Source organism: Oncorhynchus keta, chromosome 19 (genome assembly GCF_023373465.1).
Source record: "Oncorhynchus keta strain PuntledgeMale-10-30-2019 chromosome 19, Oket_V2, whole genome shotgun sequence".
Taxonomy (NCBI): Eukaryota; Metazoa; Chordata; class Actinopteri; order Salmoniformes; family Salmonidae; genus Oncorhynchus; species Oncorhynchus keta.
In genome coordinates this window covers 62,865,121-62,886,523 of record NC_068439.1, presented here as the reverse complement: position 1 = coordinate 62,886,523, position 21,403 = coordinate 62,865,121, and the positions used below count along the sequence as shown (strand labels likewise).

Here is a 21,403-nt window from a genome sequence, read left to right as displayed (position 1 = left end):
ACGAATGGACACCACTTAGGCATCTACTTCCAGCTTATACACTACATACCTTTTGCTTGAGAAATGTTACACCAGGGGAGAAATAACTTGTATGTCAGACTGGAATACATAAATTGATAGTGTTAAAAATGTAGCAATATACACATTTGTAAGTTCTTCCTTGAGTCAAATCATCAATAAAATAAATTAGACCTGGTAAAAAGGCAGTTAAAATATTGTGCAGTTTTTATTTTGTGTAAAAATCACACAGCTGCTAGTTCATTCTGCAGAGATACATCCATGCAGTTAAACATCTATGATCACACAGCCATAATATAAGCAATTAAATAGAATATTTGCTGTTAGTCAGCAATTAATGCAAATGTACATATGAGATCAAAAGGTGTGTATCATATACAATATACAACATACCCCTTATACAGTACATCAACCTGAACAGCAGGGAAAAGAAGGCTCAACTTGGTTCAATACAGGGAGAATAGATTACAGTGGAAACCTGAACGCCAGGAGTAAGGCTTTTGAAGACAGGTTAAGAAATTAAGAAAACACAAGAAGTTCCAGAAAAACAAAAAGACAGTTATACAAGGTGTAGGTACCAACACAAATGTCAGACTAGGTAAGATACCGTATACAGGTAGAAATCAAGTGGTTTGTATTTAAGCACTGTCTTCATACTAGATAAGAGCATGAACAACATGCGGGGGGTGGACAACAACAAAAAACTGGGTAAAAGTGCAGTCGTTTCATTCTGGTCTCGCTTCCATAGTTGGTTATCATATCTCACAGGGAACCTTGTGTTTGGGGCAGGACTGATTCAATTTATGTACCGTAAGGGGCACAGGCAGCGTCAGCATGAGCAACTACAGAGCCAGGAGCAAAAACAAAAATGTGGTCTGTCATCTGGGGGTCAATCACTTCACATAGTAACACAGCTCATTTTGTTACAGATTAAATTGCAGAAGACTAGTGGAAGAAAAGAAAATACATACACACTCATTTCATCATGCCGTTTATGTAACCATTGCGTGCCCAAATAAATCCAAACACACACCATACATACAGCACACATGTATACAGAGACGCACATGGACAGAATAGCCCTCCGCGTAGCGGGATGCTGTAATAAACTGGAACATGAATTCATTCCTGTCACATGATCAGTCCAAAGCGCTTCAGGATAGAGAGTCATCTCCTGCAGACTCCTCACAATGCCTTCACTGACATGATTATCTGTCCTCGACAGGTCCCTGGAGACCAGGCCCACACACAGCACAGGCAGACCCCAGAGTGCTCCTCTACTGGACACTTGTCATCATGGGGAAGAATGAGGGAGGGAACTCGGCCTTCAGTACCCCATGACTCAAGTTCCAGTTCAGTGCCTGTCAGTCTGGCCCCGGGGCCTGTGATATAGTATAAGGGATTGACGTCCAGAATAATCTTTGCTATTTCTTTGATAAATAAAAGTGCCAATATTTGTAACATTCCTATCCCAGCCCCTTTGGAAAGACTGTTCTGTCTGATGAGGGCGAGTCAGGGTGTGTTGTTGCAAACCGACCGTCAGTCCGACCGACAGGCGGTCAGTCAGCCCGTCAGTCAGACTGACCGACCGTCCGTCCATCCGACAGACAGACCGTCGGTCAGTCCATCTGGTTCCCACAGAAGAGACAGCAGAATGCAGAGGGAATGGACAGTGGAGATAACATGTGCATCACACAAAAGGCCCCTTCAGGTCTCTCCTATCTTCTCTCATGGACTTGTCCTCCTCACACACACAGGTTACAAATGGGAAAATGGTCTGAGCTGTTCCAGTTGAACCTCCAAAGATATCCTCTCTTCTAGTAAATCCTATGAATTAAAAACAACAAGATAAACAATCCTCAAACGAGGACTAAAGTTTAACCTTGTTAAAGGCTTGGATTTCGTGAAGATAACATTTTCCAAAATAAGCATCAGGTTCATTTTAGTAACAGAATAGCTAGCTAGCATGCATGTATTATTGTAATCACTCCTATACCTTTAGCTGTTGCTGTAATTCACTGTTGAGTCTGGCCAAAACTGTGTTGGTTTCCTTGTTTCTTCTGATAGAGGCTTGAATTGCTTTTTTATCCTTACCAACAGACCTGTAAAAAGTATTCAAGAGAGTTTTAAGTTTGTTGCTGATGTTAACTACGGAATCTAATGTATAATCAACAACCACAGACCAGTCACTATTCAGATTTACTATGTGCCCGATGTCACAAGAAGGCCAAAAAGATAATCAAGGACAACAACCACCTGAGCCACTGCCTGTTCACCCTGCTATCATCCAGAAGGCGAGGTCAGTACAGGTGCATCAAAGCAGGGAACGAGAGACTGAAAGACAGCTTCTATCTCAAGGCCATCAGACTGTTAAACAGCCACCACTAGCATTGAGTGGCTGCTGCCAACATACTGACTCATCTTCAGCCACTAATAATGTAAAAATTGATGAAAAATGTATCACTAGCCACTTTAAACAATGCCACTTCATATGTTTACATACCCTACATTACTCATCTCATATGTATATACTGTACTCTATACCATCTACTGCATCTTGCCTATGCCGTTCTATACCATCACTCATTCATATATTATTTTATGTACATATTATTATTCATTCCTTTACACTTGTGTGCATAAGGTAAGTGTTGTGAAATTGTTAGGTTCGATTACTAGTTGGATATTACTGCATTGTCGGAACTAGAAGCACAAGCATTTCGCTACACTCGCATTACCATCTGCTAACCATGTGTATGTGACAAATAACATTTGATTTGAGATTCCTTTGAAACCCCTGTTCCTACCTGGGAATGGATGGCAGTGTAGCTAGAACAGTGGCTATGACGTTAGACTTCGGGGGGAGGGCTTCATCCTGGAGTTCGTCCTCGGATTTCAGTCTCCGGCGGACAGGTTTGGGTGGGGGGGCCATGATGGACCCTTTGGCCTGACAGGAAAAAAACAAACCTACTGTATAAATCATCTGAACAAATGAGGACATTTAGGCCCCCAGTATTGGCATCATGGTCTCAGTAAGTCCACTACTTACAGAGTTCACAGTAGCTGCAGCTCTCTCTTCCTGGTTGTCAATCTTCACAGTTCTCAAAGGCCCAGCCCCTTCTGTAGACTTCTCTACCTATGAACAGAGCACACACAGTCTCAGTCTCTTTTCTTATAACAGAGCACAGCTGATAGAGTATAATACAGAACCTGTTCTGTCTGACTCACTGGCAGACTCTCTGGGTGCTTCTCCCCGTCGTCACTGGGCTGATCTGAGGCAGCGAACGCCTGGAACTGACTGAAGTCAGCGAAGTTGGGCTGCTCTGGGATCTGCTGGGGCGAGGTAGTGGAGTGAGCTGCCAGGCCCTCATCTGAGCGATGCCCACTATGAGGACCAGAGGTCTGGGGACAAAGGGAATAGGATAGACAGAGTTCAGAATTACCCCTGCATATTGAAATCTGAACACAACCTTGAACTGGAGAGTACATGGTCAATGACTGTAGTCTGTGTAGAGTGAATAGAGCGTATGGACAAGAAAAGACAAAGGGAAGAGATTTCAGCATTTCAATGTGTATATTTCCTATTAAAAAAAAGACTACCCAGAGGTGGCAACATCTCTTCTGCTATGAGATTGACTTTCTTCTGTCTGTATTGGCTTTCTACCTGTGTGGGTAGCGGCCTAGGAGGTATGGCTGGAGGACAGGCCACGACTCCAGATTGCTGGGGCCCTGTGGGGTGAGCGGCAAAGTTTCTGTTCATGTCTAGCGAGGAGGAGCGGGAGTGGGAGGCGTTGGGCCTGGGAGGGGGTGGTGGTGGGGCAGCCGCCACCTTTAGACCTTCAGGAGAGGTCCCAGAATTAGACCTACAACCCAGACAACACGGGTAGTGAGCTTACTGTTCAAAAGCGCTTCAATAAACAAAGCATCTATTATCTCTAGACATTGAGACTAACTTACCTTTGTCTTGTTACAACACTTGTAATTGGGTCTTGATCTGAAGTATATGAATCTGAACTGCTATAACCATCACCTTTAGTAAAGAACATGAGTATTCTGTTTAACCAATCCTCAAGGAAATGCCATATAATTATGGTCACATGACATTTTCTACAATAGATTTACCTACAAACTGCAATAGTCCTAAGTTCCTTATGATAATGGAACATCCCTTGACACTTACCAGAGTTAGCTGTTACAAACTTCATAGAGGTGGCAAGCTTAGTTTCTTCAGAGAGCTCAGGTGGTTTAGCCATCAGGGGACTGGTAGGATGTGTGTGGTCTGCAGGAATGAGAAAGAAAAACAGTAAATTCCATCAACAGTATATATATATATATATATTTTAAACAGTTCTTAAGAGAAAAAGGTACAGTGCATCCCTTCACCACTCCCAGCCAAATAAGTGAGAGTTGCTAGTTGATGGAGTCTCAAAAGTGAACACTGCTTTAGAGGACAGAGCTCAGTGTATGTTTAAGCACTGTTATCATATGGGGAAACCATCTTACCACTTCCGGTTCTCTTCAGTTCCATCTCTTGCATATGGATCTTGCTTGGGGTCATGCGGATGGGAACAGGGTGGACAATAGCTGTATCCTGTAAGAACAAAGGTTTCTTGTTTGATCATTAGCTCACAATAATAATGCCTGGAATCTATCCAATGCCTGGAATCTATCCATTCCCTTTCTGACTGTAAAGAGACCTCCTTTCATACTGTCAGAACAGTTTATAAGGTTAGAAAAGGCTTACAGTGGGGCAAAAAAGTATTTAGTCAGCCACCAATTGTGCAAGTTCTCCCACTTAAAAAGATGAGAGGCCTGTAATTTTCATCATAGGTACACTTCAACTATGACGGACAAAATAAGAAAAGAAAATCCAGAAAATCACATTGTAGGATTTTTAATGAATTTATTTGCAAATTATGGTGGAAAATAAGTATTTGGTCACCTACAAACAAGCAAGATTTCTGGCTCTCACAGACCTGTAACTTCTTCTTTAAGAGGCCCCTCTGTCCTCCACTTGTTACCTGTATTAATGGCACCTGTTTGAACTTGTTATCAGTATGAAAGACACCTGTCTACAACCTCAAACAGTCACACTCCAAACTCTACTATGGTCAAGACCAAAGAACTGTCAAAGGACACCAGAAACAAAATTGTAGACCTGCACCAGGCTGGGAAGACTGAATCTGCAATAGGTAAGCAGCTTGGTTTGAAGAAATCAACTGTGGGAGCTATTATTAGGAAATGGAAGACATACAAGACCACTGATAATCTCCCTCGATCTGGGGCTCCACGCAAGATCTCACCCCGTGGGGTCAAAATGATCACAAGAACGGTGAGCAAAAATCCCAGAACCAAACGGGGGGACCTAGTGAATGACCTGCAGAGAGCTGGGACCAAAGTAACAAAGCCTACCATCAGTAACACACTACGCCGCCAGGGACTCAAATCCTGCAGTGCCAGACGTACTGGCATAAGCAGGGGGACACATGTCCAGGCCCGCCTGAAGTTTGCTAGAGAGCATTTGGATGATCCAGAAGAAGATTGGGAGAATGTCATATGGTCAGATGAAACCAAAATATAACTTTTTGGTAAAAACTCAACTCGTTGTGTTTGGAGGACAAAGAATGCTTTGGGGCTGTTTTTCTGCAAAGGGACCAGGACGATTGATCCGTGAAAAGGAAAGAATGAATGGGGCCATGTATCGTGAGATTGAGTGAAAACCTCCTTCCATCAGCAAGGGCATTGAAGATGAAATGTGGCTGGGTCTTTCAGCATGACAATGATCCCAAACACACCGCTTGGGCAACAAAGGAGTGGCTTCGTAAGAAGCATTTCAAGGTCCTGGAGTGGCCTAGCCAGTCTCCAGATCTCAACCCCATAGAAAATCTTTGGAGGGAGTTGAAAGTCTGTGTTGCCCAGCAACAGCCCCAAAACATCACTGCTCTAGAGGAGATCTGCATGGAGGAATGGGCCAAAATACCAGCAACAGTGTGTGAAAACCTTGTGAAGACTTACAGAAAACGTTTGACCTCTGTCATTGCCAACAATGGGTATATAACAAAGTATTGAGATAAACTTTTGTTATTGACCAAATACTTATTTTCCACCATAATTTGCAAATAAATTAATTTAAAAAATCCTACAATGTGATTTTCTGGATATTTTTTCCTTCTCATTTTGTCTGTCATAGTTGAAGTGTACCTATGATGAAAATTACAGGCCTCATCTTTTTAAGTGGGAGAACATGCACAATTGGTGGCTGACTAAATACTTTTTTGCCCCACTGTATATGCGTGGCAATTATGCAGATTTAAGAAACCAGAAGATATGGGAAAGATATTTCATACTGCTATAATTGATCAAATAGCCCGGACATTGACTTGACTAGTTAAATAAAGGTCAAAATAAATAAATATATTGTAGAACCCAATATATCATATTTTTAATATGGGACAGAAAGTTGAGTATCCAATAAGCTAAGCAAGCAAAATCACATTGACACCTCCGTTGTGGCAGATTCAGCAGAATTAAGTACATGCACTCTAAGAGAGAGATCAAGGGGCCAAGGGTTAATATTATCATTAATACAGAAACAGGAAAACTAGGTGATTGACTTACAGGGTCAGCTGGTGCAATGTTAGAATCAAATTGGGTCAGAGTTTGTGAGCTGGAGGAGCGTTCACTAAAAGTCTCCCACTGCTAGAGACAAGAGCAGAAGTACATCAGCACCACAGGCATCTCAATGGATTGTCACACACAGGATGATTCCAGACCCAGTTACAAACCCCACTGCTCTCCCACAGGAGGGGTGATGAACTACATTTATCATCACATATCATCCATTAGTAATAGTGAGGAGGGGGTGGATATTGGCAAGAAACTGGTTAGTGATAACTAGATAAACAGAAATGGAGCAAACTGACTTTGGGACTGATAAGAATATCAACAATTGCAGCTTTCTGACAAAACATATACAGTATGTAAATTAGTAAGTACTAAGTGGTGTTTCTCAGAAATGGATAAGAAAGGTTCTGAATCAGGAAAGTCCTGCAAGAGGATAGGTACTAACACCTCACAATGGAAAGGACCTTATCGATCATTTCATTGAGAAGGCATTTACAAAATGCTGGAAAGGTACAAGTTCAATAATGTCCTTTTCTACAGTGATAACATGGGGTGGTGCTGTGTCCAACCTCGTTGCCCTGGTTGAGATCAGGCCAGGTCTGGTTGAGTGAGGGCATGGGGGACTTGTTTGGGGTCACCTCGACGGGGGAGCCCGAGTAGCCGACGTCAGGGGCCTGGTCTGGAACCTCTAGAACATGGAACATTTATACCATCAGGATGACTGTTCCATTCAAACACACTTATTTCTTTCCATGTTTCATAAATCAACTGTCTGCAGCAGATGGTCCCCGGGGCAGATTTTGACAGATTCAGAATATGTATCAGTAGGAGAGTACGAGCTATTACCTGCTGAGTCATCCAAGTCAATAAGCTTTGGCATAAGACTCTCTGGCAGCTTTTCGGGAAGGTCATAGCCATTTTTCCGAGCAACAACAAGATGAAATGCAGCACAGAACTCATCCAGTGTCAACGCCCCGTCTTTATCAAAATCCGAAAGCTCCCTGTAATGCAAAGAATGTGAGAATATTTATTTAAACCCACTCATGCATTGCAATCTCCTGGAATCCCTTGTGAATTCACCAACTGGTAGCCAAATTCATTAATTGAAGAGGAGTTACCGAAGGTTATATTTTCCATTCTTTGATATAGCTTCCTAGATTAAAACTGAAGCAGGTAGCTCATATGTTATCATTAGATATGGGGACCAACTAAAGCCAATAGCACACATTCTAATAACTTACCAAATGTGGGACAGTTCAAGAATAGGTAGCTTTGATTTAGTGAAAAACTCTTTTGCGGCAGAACCTGTAATATAGACACAGGGGGAAAGTCAGTTAGTGATAGGCCAATCATTGTAGTGTAACAGCCAGAGTCCCTGTTACCTTTAAATGGGAACAAGTGTAAAAGGTGGTCTCAAACTAGGGTTGCAAAATGTCCTTAAATTCCCTGGTTTGTCAGAAATCCTGGTGGAAGATTCCTGATGTTCTGCTCATTCCAAGAATCCTCCATCCAGGTTTAATGGAAAACCTGGACATTTTTGGAAAGTTACAACCCTATTCCAGATAAAGATCACTCTACTTACCAGGAATGAAACCGTTGAGGTCGGGCTGGATGGTCTTGAACTGATTGATGTAATACTGCCTCTGCTCGTCCGTGATTTTCCAGGGGTCGTCATAACCGCTACTGGACTGTCTTTGGATTTCATTGGCTGTAGTAACAGACGCAACTGTTCGTATGGAAGAGTTCTCCTAAAGGCAGCCAAGTGAAACATTTAGAGGAAAATAACAGATTGAAACAATCCTTTGGAAGAGCTGTGATAGTACTAATAAGTAATGAATACACAGACTGTGGGACGATGGGAAATAAACAGAAGAGTATCTGCAAGTGTTTGTTTTCAAATACCTCAACCCACTTACAATGAATCTTGCGCATTTGGACACAGAACTGTTCCTGATTTATTGCAGTGAAATATGTATTTTTATGAAGGGGAAACTGAAGCCATCAAAAAAGAGCATATAGTGAAGTAGGCTAGACAAGAAGTTAAGATAAAGCTCCATCTCTGCCTTTAAGTGAGAAAGATGACAGGTCCATGGAAGCATTTGCTGCACTACCTGGACCGGCGAGAGATGCATTGGTGGCATTTTGCTGGAGGAGGGGGGATAAGTATCTTTCAAACTGACCCAGCTTTCCTGAACGGGGGGAGGTGAGTGAGCAGACCACATCCCATCACCTAACACCACAGGTCCTATGGAGAGAGGATAGTTACACAGCCTCAGACAGTGCCATTAGATTACACAAAGATTGTTCTAGCAACAGTAGAGAGCATACTCAAGAACTGTTGAAGGACTGGACTACAGAGAGACCGTGCGGTGAAGAAGTATTTGCCCCATTTTTTGATTGTCTCTATTTTTTGCATGAAGTGCTCATTTCACGTCGTGCCACAACATCTCAATTGGGATTAGGTCTGGACTTTGACTAGGCTATTCCAAAACTTCAAATTTGTGGCTTTTTAACAATTTTCATGTTTATTTTAATTATTCAACTAGGCAAGTCAGTTAAGAACAAATTCTTATTTACAATGACGGCCTACCAAAAGGCCTCCTCCGGGGACAGGGGCTGGGATTTAAAATATATATATATATAAATATATGACAAAACACACATCACGACAAGAGAGACAACACAACACTACATAAAGAGAGACCTAAGACAACAACATAGCAAGACAGCAACACAGAATGGTAGCAACACAACATGGTAGCACCACAAAACATGGTACAAACACTGGGCACAGACAACAGCACAAAGGGCAAGAAGGTAGAGGTGTGTTTTGGATCATTGTCTTGCTACATGACCCAGTTGTGCTTCAGCTTCAGACGGGTGGCCTGACATTCTCCTGTAGAATTACCTGATAGAAGGAACCGTGAATTCTGCTCTATTAAGTCAAGTCGTCTAGGTCCTGAGGTAGCAAAGCATCCCCAAACCATCAAACTACCACCACGCTTGACCGTTGGTATGAGGTTCTTACTGTGGAATGCAGGGTTTGGTTTTCACCAGACATAAAATGGGACCCATCTCATCCAAAACGTTGACTCGTGTTTGCCAAAAAGCACCGAGATGATCATCAAGACTCTTGGAAGAGTGTTCTATGGACAGATGAGTCAAAAGTATAACTTTTTGGACGACTTTGCTCATGAAATAACTATATCATTTGTTATTTATTCACTCAGGTTCCCTTTATCTAATATTATGTGTTGGTTGGAGATCTAATAATATTTAGTATAAAAAAATATGCAAAAGTAGCTACAATTAGAAAAGGGGCAAATACTTTTTCACAGCATTGTATGACATCAACATCCTCGTCAGGAAACAAACCAGTTCTGTTTATTGGCTGAACCTCTCATTTATTTAAGACATGCAAAAGTTACAGGATGGTGAACGTCAATAAGACGCATTATTGGACATCTCCATCGCCAGATTGTCATCTTCGCAGAGGATACAGTTTGCAGAGTAGAGTGTGTACCTGATTGTGCTTCTCTGAAAGGTGTCCAGACAGCACCTGCCACCACCACAGGAGGTCTCTCTACGTTCCCCCCGCTTGCCTGCCGTTTGTGCTTTCTCCAGGCATGAGGCGAGGTGGGAGGGGACTGGTGGGGAGATACCACTGGGGATGTGGTGTCGGGCTGCAGAGGGGTAGATAACATTAGATAAAACTTATGTCTATCAAAGTTAGATCTGTCTCAGTTTCTTAAAAAAAGGATAATACAAATTGGTTTGTATCAAATAAATGTTGATTTCCTTGCCTTTTCCAACATGTAGGCTATATTAAACTTTCACCACTATCAAAATACCAGCTCTTATTGAGCATGATATCTAAACTACTTCTCCAGGCGGGAAGAATTATTATGACTGACCTGTGGTTCTACTGTGGGCACACAGGGCTGGATGACCTCGTGGGCAGACACCTTCTTGACCTGCCCTCGGCCAGGGGGTCGTGGAATCACACCCTGGTAAGGCCCCTGGTTCTCCAAGTCGGGGTACATGGCTGTGTGTCTGGCCTCCTGCTCATTTTTGGCCACAACAAAGCGAGGCAGAGGCAAGTCCTTGACTGTGGATGAAAAACACTGCTAGATAACAGCACTACCTCAAATCCCCTCCAGCTAGTTGTCTTGACAAGTCAGTTGTTGTAGTCTAGCATGGCTTATCACAACAAAAGTGTTGATATTGAAAACCAGATCAAGTTAAGTATTACAAGATTGACAACGTGTGTGTGTGTGTGTGTATATATATATCTCAAAGGTCCTTTACAAAGCTTGATGTAGTCATATGACAATTCTAGTTGTTTTTCTTTGTTGAGTTAATGTGTGTGTGTTTTTATGTCTTTTTGTAGTTTGTCAGGGTAATTGCTTGTGTGTGGGAGTGATTCTTTTGTTAGTTTTTTCTTGGTTTGTTTGCTTTTGTGTGTCCACCAAACTGGGGTAGTGGGCTAAAAGGGTGGGGTGTTCTCTGGGAGGTGTGGAGGGTAGTCTGGGGGACCATGAACCTTTACCTCCCACTTTCCTATTGTGGTTTGAAAAGAAAGACCAAACACAGGACAAAAAAAAAGGTGGCGGCTAAAAAAGACGGGGAAAAAACCTGATGTTCATGTTCTGAAGGGCAAATTGGAGTCTTTTCCTCCAATCTCACTGGCCCAGCCACCCATTTGGGTTGTGCAATTTCCTGTTGACTTAAGTCTCTATTCTTCTCTTGTATCTTAACCCTACAGGGATGCCTTTATTTCCTGCAAATGCTCACCAATGCGCTCTCTGAACCATCCATATATTTGCATCCTGTTGCTTATTAATAGACAGATATGAGACTTGGGTGAGTCTCCCAAGTGATGCACATATCCTCCATGTTTTGACAGAATACTACACATTTAAAAACAGCTCATCTCTAGGGAGCAAATTCAGTTCAATACCAAAACATACACTTATTTGTATTTTAGGCCCATGTGTTAGGGCTGTGACGATAGCAGTATTGCGATATTTGGTCATTAATGATGTTTGTTTCCAACTTTGTGTCTGTTTTCCTAAATAAGTTAAATCTGCTTTGTGTTTTGTTATATTGTCACGATAATAACGAGTATGGCGATATTGGTATTGTCTCGGCCCTACTGTGTGTCCATTGATTCAAATGGGAAACCTAGTCAGTTGCACAACTGAATGCAACTAACCCAACCCCTCTGAATCAGGGAAGAAGTTGGTAAGTGTAGGCTATCCTTATTCCATCTTTGAAGTTATGCAATCAGCTCTCCTGTTGCAACGTTTGAAGTCAAATAAATGCCATTGTATAGTCATGTGTTCTTTACTACTGTCCCTTCAATATCAGCAGGTTGATTTTAAATATAACCAGACCGAAGGCAAACAAAGATTTAAACATTGTCCGGTGCTATACCCTGCCTCATATTTTAGGAGTCCATTTCTAATAGTTGGAGAATTCTAGACATGTTTACTCACCAGAATTGAGGCTCTCTACCCGGAGAGGCAGTCCAGACTGGGCTACAGCGATGAGTTTCAGTGCAATGTAAAACTGGCTCCTTCCAAAATGGCCCAGGCGAGTGGCTCCACAGAGCTCTGTTATCTGAGACAACAAAATATTACCAACATCAGTCTGTAGAGTGATACAAACTCATTCTGTTAATGCACTACTGTTTTGTGCCAAAATGTTATAATGGGGAGAATGCTGCAGTCTCTCGCAGAGAAAGTTCCAAGGACATTGCTTCCTAACACAGGAAGACAGTTGTTGCTTTGCGTGCTTACTGAGCAATGTGACTTGTGTCTGCACAAAATGGTCTGTAATGTCTAAAAGGAACATGCACTATCTGAATATGGAGAGGTGTACACCTTTAGCTTTGCAGTGCTATAGGGTAAGACCAACGTTGGTAAAAGAAAAAAATGATGCTACCAGCCTAGGCCTAGTGAGTCAGCATCATTTCAATGTGAAATAGGCGGTCAAACTGACAGACCCAGGACACATTTCACATCTCAGATTTATGGATCATGTATAAAGCCTATTCTTCAGTACACTAAACAACCATAGCAGAAACTATTAGTCTTGTGTTTCTGCAGGAGGAAGAAATCATGGCCCCAAAAAATAGCAAGTTAATTATGTACACCAGGACAAATGGCAGAGGAATTAGACTGAGCCGGTCAATAACTGACACTTCGAATGAAAGACAGCCCAGAAATCCTTCAACCGTGACAGTAATGTTGATGTCAGCCCAGAAATTGATAATAGCACGAATATACAAAGAAATAGGCAAGCTGAACAGAACTACGTTCAAGTAACTCAGTCTGTGCTACAACGCACATTCTACTGACTTTACATCTTGGATTTGATAAATCATTCAAATGAGCACTTTGACCTTTGGATAGGTCATTATCAACAAACCATCACAATAAAGGTGCAGCACAAATGAAATGTGTATATCAAGAGGTGATGATATTAAAACCAAATAGTTATAACATTTATTTAACAATCCCTTGTAAACGACACATAGCTGGGCTCCTGAGTGGCGCAGCGGTCTATGGCATTGCATCTCAGTGCTTGAGGCGTCACTACAGACATCCTGGTTCAAATCCAGGCTGTGATTGGGAGTCCCAAAGGGCGGCACACAATTGGCCAAGTGTCATCTGGGTTTGGCCGGTGTAGGCAGTCACTGACCTGTCTAGTTAAAGGTACATGCATATATATATTAAACGGACACAATCTCATATATATATATATATACACACACACACAATTGTCGTTAATAGCAAAAGGTGGGGGTCGCATTACCCCCCAGCAGCCAAATCGATCGATCGCTCTGCACAGTATTATGTTTTATTGATAACGACCTATATAATCAAGGTAATACAAATAAGATTGTGTCCGTTTAATATGGACAATATTATTGTAAACTTTGTATCCAGTCATCAACTAAGTATCAACTGCACAAGGAAGGAAGCGGGCTGTTAGGTAGCTAATAATTAAAATTGTAAGACTATCAAGCAGAAAGATAGCTAGAAAAACATTAGAAATAAATATGGTGCTGAAAGAACATGTCTATTAACATCAGTTTGCCCATGTAGGTAATGGAATGCTAGCAACTTGCTAACTTCCTCTGGGTAGCATACTTGGTTAGCAGTTAGCAAAGTGAAAAGGGGCTTTGCAACTGGCTAACGTTAGAAGGTGTCTTGTCACGTTCACCAGTCAACAAGCACGCCACATACAATACATCTCTATCACACTTCACTTCATACATTAGCTAGCTTACCTGCAGGACAACCTCACTGGGTAGCTGGGCCGCCCGGAAAAGATCAAGAACTTTGCCGTTGGAAGCCACTTTCTTGGTGTTGTCCGTATCGCAATAAACGAACAAATCAGAGTAATACTTCTGCTCCACATCAGTTAACGTTAAACTTTCCATTATGGCATCAAAAGTACGCGATCAGCAGACTAATTTTGTTATCCTTGTGATTACTGGACTCAACAAGGCGAGAGGAGCGACGTTGCTGGTCAGCTTTGCTAGTTTCTCAGCTTAGCTAAATACTACTGTAGTTAGCTAGCTATGGCAAGAAGGATTGATTTTTTTTGTATTTCACCTTCGTGAATGTCCTCAGAAACTTGCCTAGTAGCAATATTACGTGCCGACTAAATAGAACAATGATTTATTTCGGATAATTATGAATTTATCAATCAATAAAATGTGAGTAAATAATGACTGACGTTGCTACCAACGTTAGCTAAACAAGCTAGCTATATGATATTAGCAGGTAGCTTAACTAACAACGTTAGCCTGAAGTCAGCAGTGCCAGTAGTCAACTTCCGAGACTGGACGTCGCTATTGAACAGTAAATCAACCAGAATTCGAGTTCTTCCGGTTCTATTCCGTTACCGTATGTTGTTTCAATCAATTTAAAATATTTCTTAATTATGTTAGAAGTAAAGTTTCAGGGTCTTTTGGCTCTTTCCTCCATCAGCCAGAGCCGCCATTCCTATACCCCGTGATGTCATCGTACAGACCGTGAGAGTCAGCGCGTGTCTGCAAAGCAGGGGGGACTAACCGTGTCCCGGATGAAGGATGTCAACCATAGAAATATAATGAATAGAACGGATCTCCCCATTCAATTCAATGGCCTTTTGTCATTTGACAAAGTCCGTCCTTAGCCCTCTCTTTCCCGTCCTCTCTTCTCCATAACCCGGAAACCGATAAGTGTTGAGTGGTCGAGGAGTTGTTCCAATTCGTTTGTAGGCAAACGGAAGACGGTCCTCCCCTCCTCGATAGCCTCCTTTTGGTGAGGAAGCAGAAGTGTATCCTTCTCAGAACAATTTTGAAATCTGCCACACCCCCTTTGAATCAGTTATTGTTTTATCAAAGGAATGCACTCAAACATGTGTTCCTTATCATGTATTTTAAAAATGTCCTGCACAACTAGCTACATTTGTTTTAATCACTTTATACATCTATTTTGCGTTTTCACCCAAGTTTTGGAGAAGGAGAGTCTCATTTCATACAAGTACATTTAAGTCCACTTTCCCCTCTCCTGGCTGCTTAATGTGCTTAATTCCTGCGTCCTATCTCCAAGGTAATCGAGGTGAGGCAGTGAGGAGAGGGAAAGTGGACAAAAAATTAGATTGCATTTGGATTACTGTTACAGTGCTATTTGGGTTATTAATTGGATTTGTTCGGACATTTCTTAATTTCTTTCTTTTTACATTGTGTGTATTGTTTTGTATTGCTATGTTTTACTACACTGTTGGAGCGAGAAACACACATTTCGCTGCACCTGCGATAATGTCTGCAAATCTGTGTACGCTACCTGTTGGGTTCTGCTTTTCTTTTCTTAGTCAACCTTGTTATTTTTATTTGTGTTCTTGAACATAGCCATGTTTCTTTGTGTTCTGGAACATAGCCCTGTCTTTCATTTTTGTTGATTGATTTCACCTGTGTTCGGTCTCATCAGTTCCCTATTTAGTTCAGTTCTTTCTGTTTGTATGATTGTGAGGTTTTGTTTGTTTTTGACCATTGCCTGCGACCATGATTCCTGCCTTTTGCATCAGACTGTGGCCCTCAGTTCACCTCACTTGTATGGAAATAATTAATGGAACACCTGGGGATCATGGTCAGTCTCCCCTCTGGGTACTGTCCTCAAGCTAATAGGCAGGTGGAGCAAGTTAATTAGGAAGTGGGCAGTTTCCTGATGTATTACTATCAGGACCGGTGGGGGAGTGGGTGTTTTTTTTTTTAACCTTGGGCGGAGTACGTGCAGCATTCCCTCTGCCACTCCTCCACTAACCTCACCCCAACACGCACTTGAAAGGCGTATCAGCCGGCCCTGGCACCTTGGCATCCCAGCCTGACTGAGGTCCCTGCGGTGGACGAGTGGTTTCGGCGCGCTGAGGAGACCAGGAACGCTGCGCACACTCGTCTCCAGGGGGCTGTGTGTTGGCACAAGAAACAGGCTGACCGCCACTGCAACGAGGCGCCTGTTTTCTCTCCAGGCGACCAGGTCTGGCTCTCCACCTTTAACCTGCCCCTCCGCCTACCCTGCTGGAAGCTAAGTCTTTGGTTTGTGTGTCTGTTTTTAAAGTCCTGAGGAGAGTTAATGAGGTAACGTACCATTTGCAACTCCCTGTTGACTTTTCATGTCTCTCCTCAGGCTAGTGGTGTCTGGTCCCCTCGCTGAGGCTGAACCCTGTGACGCCCTGCCTCCTCTGGACATCAAGGGAGGTCCGTCATACTTGGTCAGTGAAGTCCTGGATTCAAGGCGACAGGTGGGGCGTCTCCAGTACCTCATCGACTGGGAGCGGTACGGCCCAGAGGAGTGGCGACGTGTTCCTGCGGTGGACATCCTGGACGCTTCACTGACCAGGGTTTTTCACCATTGGCGCCCTGACTGACCCACACCTTGTCCCTGAGGCCGGTACTCAGGTCTGTCTTGTCTCATTACGCACACCTGGTTCCCCCAGATTTAGTGTGCCCTCTTCCCCATTGTGTTTTTTTTTCTCCATTGATGTTGAGTACCTTTGCTCTGTTGTATTGTGCACTTGTTGTGTTAAATGGAGACATAAAACCCCTTATTACGTATTCCTGTGCCTGTCTCCTCCCTGTTATTGTTGATGGCCTTCATGAGAGAATTACTTTGGGGGATTGTATAGATTACATTTTTGATTAATTTAGTTACACTTAACTGGTTAGACCAATAGACTTATAAAGAGGGGTTCCTGCAGATTCATTAAGAGTGTGATTCGATGTGACAGTTATTGATGTTTGTCACCATAAGCACAAAGCCAGTATAAATTCCTGACAATAGTCTAAATGAATTGAAGAACGCGTCAGCTTTTGCCAGGATTTTACTCAAGCAATTTTACATCTAGGTAACGTGTTTGGTGCAGTATTTCTCAAGTAAAAAAATGTCTTGTGTAGACGATGCTTGGCAGGTCCGTTTCACTGTTTCCATCACTTTTGTGTGTAAAGTACGTCGGATAACATTTCATGACAGGCCTGATGGAAACATTTCGGAGGAACTTTCAAAATGTTGACAAAATATGCAAGAAGTTGGGATAATTGTCTAAAATAAATCATGTAAGGGCTGTCGGTGGAACGCTTGGTTATATCAATACCCTTATTTTTTTATGCAGTGTATCTGCGGTCAACTGGTATTTTGGATGCAGAATAACTGCAGTGTACTTGTTGCAGATAAAAGGCTGTGCGTGATGTAGTGCACGCACATTTGCAGTTAAATTCAGTTTGGAAACGCCACTGGTGGGGAAATGCTCATAGTCTTTATGCAGATGTTAGAATATTCGCATGAAATCTGAAATGTCACCAATTGGATGGAAACCTCGCTAATAGCGATGTTCCTATTAACTTATGTGATTTTGTTTTTTCACGACAATTTAATTTCGCATAGAAAATACAATTTCCTGCTAGGGTGCATTTCCAATGAGAACGATCTTGTGTCGATAAAAACATTACCGATTTAGGCAACTTGTGTAATAAATCAGTGCTGTATGCCCTCCCACCTATCTGTTTCATGTCTCATGTAGCCTTATTTGCCACATTATAATTAACGTGCCAATGTATTGACACGGTCCGTGACATTGTAAAACTTGCCAACCAGAAAAGAAAAGTGACGCAATTCAGGCATTCTTGAAAGAGAAACTAAATGTTTGAGTTGCAAGCAGTAGACATTTCCAATGCAATGTGGAGTGGATCTTTATAGTTACGCGGTGACGTCACGTCTACCTTACAAATTATTCGGCAATCATCCTCTATTCGAAAAATCCACCCTTTGAATAGATAAAAATAGCTGTTTCCATTAACTTGTCAAGTGATTTTTTTATTTTAAATTTTTTTTTTTTTTTTTTTATGTTGACATTTAGAAAGTTTCCATAGAAAATAGACGCAATAATTGCCTGCTAGGGTGAGTTACCTGGACGCAAAAGCCAGCATGGATAGTATGCAATTTAATATTTGCCATATTCTAATTATGAGTTTCCGTCATTTGTCGCAATAACAAAACTGACAAAAGAGAAATCCACCCCTGTCAAACGGCTAACATTTTAGTCGATCTTTAGAAAAATTGTCCTATATATCTGCGGTTTCCACACCTAATGGTGTAGCGACGTCGCTTTAGTCAAATAAACCTGGGTTAATGGAAAACTGCCTACTGTTGTCGATCTTTCGAAATGTTTATCTTCCGTTTCCATTACACATGTAATCATTTTTTGTTGCGACATTGCTTTTGTCGAATAAACTTGCGTCAATGGAAACTTAGTTAGTGCCGGGTGTATTCTGCGGATAGAGCGCAATCACCGCAGCTGTTTATTCCGCAGCTGTTTATCTGGTATGCGTGGGCATTGTTCAAATCAAAACCCAACCATCAAGTAAGTCCTGACGAACTCTTAATGAAATATCACAAAACCCAGTTTAGATTATATTGACTTCATGACAAATTAACCTACTTGCACTTTCTAGTCAATTTTTGCACTGGAATAAATGTTTCTGACAAACATCGCTGTCACATGCCGTTCAACGAAATAAGTTGGTTCTCGAGTTCAGGTCTGCTTTATTAATGCAGATGCAAATTACTGATGTATTTAATCAAACATCACACGAAGCTACTAGTGGTGCTCAAATTAATTCTGAAAGGGTTTTTGAGATGGGCTATTATCAATCTCTGTCAGTGTCTAGCAATCTTTACCCTGGCCTTAGTCCTCTTTTTTTTATTTTTTAGAGTGAACACATTTATTGCCCCTCAACAACAGAAGCATATAATGTGTTAGTCAGTGATGTACTATCACCAGTAGAATGTCAGAGGCTGTGGTTGACCAGGCCTGAGAGGTTCATTAGGTGCAGTTAAGGAGTATTTGGGGCAACCTAGGACTTTATAAACTTATTGTTTCTCTTGAGGATGATAAGAGGAAACTAACCAAGAACAAATCAAAATAAAATGTTATTGGTTCCATACACATGGTTAGCAGATGTTAATGCGAGTAGCGACATGCTTGTGCTTCTAGTTCCGACAGTGCAGTAATATCTAAGTAATCTACCAAATGCACACAAATCTTAGTAAGAATAAGAATGGAATAAGAATATGTACATATAAATGGATGAGCGATGACTGAGGGGCATAGGCACGATGGTATAGAATACCGTATATACATATGAGATGAGTAATGCAAGGTATGTAAACATTATTAAAGTGACTAGTGATCCATTTTATTAAAGTGGCCAATGATTTTGAGTCTGTAGGCAGCAGCCTCACTGTATCAGTGATGCCTGTTTATAGTGATTGCTGTATAACAGTCTGATGGCCTTGAGATCGAAGCTGTTTTTCAGTCTCTCGGTCCCAGCTTTGATGCACCTGTACTGACCTCGCTTTCTAGATGGTAGCGGGGTGAACAGGCAGTGGCTCGGTGGTTGTTGTCCTTGATCTTTTTGGCCTTCCTGTGACATCTGGTGCTGTAGGTGTCCTGGAGAGGAGGTGGTTTGACCTCGGTGATGCATTGTGCAGACCGCACCACTCTGGAGAGCCTTGTGGTTGTGTGCGGCGCAGTTGCCGTACCAGGCGGCGATACAACCCAACAGGATGCTCTCAATTATGCATCTGTAAAGGTTTGTGAAGGTTTTAGGTGACAAGCCAAATTTCTTCAGCCTCCTGAGGTTGCATTACCCTCAAAGCAGGCAAAGGTGTTTAATTTATCTGGAAGCAAGCTGTCTGTGTCCATGACGTGACTGTTCTTTTTGTAGTCTGTAATTGCCTGTAGACCCTGCCACATGCGTCTGTCGTTGAATTGCGACTCCACTTTGTCCCTATACTGTTTGATTGCCTTGCGGAGGGAATAACTACACTGTTTATATTCGGCCATATTCCCAGTCATCTTTCTAAGGTTAAATTCAGTGGTTTGCGCTTTCAGTTTTGCACGAATACTGCCATGTATCCATGATTTCTGGTTAGGGTAAGTTTTTTATTTTTTTTTATTTTTTTAAATTTGTCAAAATGGGTACAACATCTCCAATGCCCTTCCTTATAAACTCACTCACGAATCAGCGTATAAATCAATATTATTATCTTAGGCTGCCTGGAACATTTCCCAGTCCGTGTGATCAAAACAATTTTGAAATGTGGATTCAGATTGGTCGGGCCAGCGTTGAATAGTTCTAGTCACAGGTATATCCTGTTTGAGTTTCTGCCTGTAGGACGGTAGGAGCAAAATGGAGTCGTGGTTGGAGTTGCCGAAGAGAGGGCCTTGTATGCATCACAGAAGTTAAGAGTAGCAGTGATCCAGTGTATTGCACGCACAAGTTCTACAGACAATATGCTGATAGAATTTAGATAGCCTTGTTCTCAAATTTGCTTTGTTAAAATCTCAAGCTACAATAAATGCAGCCTCCGGATATATGGTTTCCAGTTTGTATAGAGTCCAGTGAAGTTCCTTGACGGCTGTCGTGGTATCGGCTTGAGGAGGGATATGCACTGCTGTGATAATAACCAACGAGAATTGGAGGATAATACAGTTGGCATTTGATTGTAAGAAACTTGAGGTCAGGTGAACAAAATTACTTTAGTTCCTGTATGTTATGATTACACCGTGAGTTGTTAATCATGAAGCATACACCCCCGCCCTCCTCCTACCCAGAGATGTTTATTTCTGTCGGCGCGACAAAGAATCCCGGTGGCTGTACCGACTCGGACAACATATCCCGAGAGCCATGTTTCCGTGACACTGAGAATGTTACAATCCCAGATATCTCTCTGGAAAGCAACCTTTGCTCTAATTTAGTCTACCTTGTAATCTAGAGACCGGACATTGGCGAGTATTATACTCGAAAGCAGTGGGTGGTGTGCACGCCTTCAAAGTCTGACCAGGAGGCCGCTCCGTCTACCTCTTCGGCGGCGATGTTGTTTTTGGTCGGCCTCTGGAATCAGATCCAATGTCCTTGGGTGGTGGTGCCAACAAAGGATCCGCTTCGGGAAAGTCGTATTCCTGGTCGTAATGTTGGTAAGTTGACATCGCTCTGATATCCAATAGTTATTTCCAGCTGTATGTAATAACATTTAAGATTCTCTGGGCTAACAGTGTAAGAAATAATATATAAAAAACAAAATCTGCATAGTTTCTTAGGGACTAGAAGCAAGGCAACCATCTCTGTCGGCGCCATCATGCTAAACAAGGCATGTGCTATCTGGGATTCTTGGGATGTCCCAACTCTGACTTTAACCTATTTGAA

General features: G+C 42.1%; 1 protein-coding gene and 1 long non-coding RNA gene across 4 annotated transcripts; one reads left to right on the top strand and one right to left on the bottom strand.

Annotated features, from left to right (window-relative positions):
- Positions 1 to 207: 207 nt before the first annotated feature.
- LOC118398651 (ralBP1-associated Eps domain-containing protein 1-like) lies at positions 208 to 14,847 on the bottom strand. Of its 3 annotated transcripts, none has more exons than XM_035794201.2 (19): positions 13,940 to 14,847; positions 12,141 to 12,264; positions 10,557 to 10,750; positions 10,166 to 10,325; positions 8,754 to 8,887; positions 8,225 to 8,390; positions 7,884 to 7,947; positions 7,489 to 7,643; positions 7,212 to 7,330; positions 6,637 to 6,717; positions 4,522 to 4,609; positions 4,199 to 4,297; positions 3,976 to 4,048; positions 3,683 to 3,881; positions 3,247 to 3,420; positions 3,068 to 3,154; positions 2,826 to 2,965; positions 2,015 to 2,120; positions 208 to 1,845 (listed from the first exon to the last, which is right to left on the bottom strand). In XM_035794201.2, exons 1-19 carry the CDS (start codon positions 14,090 to 14,092, stop codon positions 1,777 to 1,779), a joined length of 2,385 nt encoding a protein of 794 aa, XP_035650094.1. In that variant the 5' UTR covers positions 14,093 to 14,847; the 3' UTR covers positions 208 to 1,776. The 3 variants fall into 3 exon arrangements, with proteins under 3 accessions (XP_035650094.1, XP_035650095.1, XP_035650096.1); XM_035794202.2 differs by having other exon boundaries at positions 8,823 to 8,887; XM_035794203.2 differs by lacking the exon at positions 6,637 to 6,717.
- A 280-nt stretch (positions 14,848 to 15,127) lies between these two features.
- Positions 15,128 to 16,753, top strand: LOC118397810 (uncharacterized). The gene is made up of 2 exons (XR_004828504.2): positions 15,128 to 16,234; positions 16,326 to 16,753. It is a non-coding gene; the product is annotated as an uncharacterized LOC118397810 (long non-coding RNA).
- Positions 16,754 to 21,403: the final 4,650 nt, after the last annotated feature.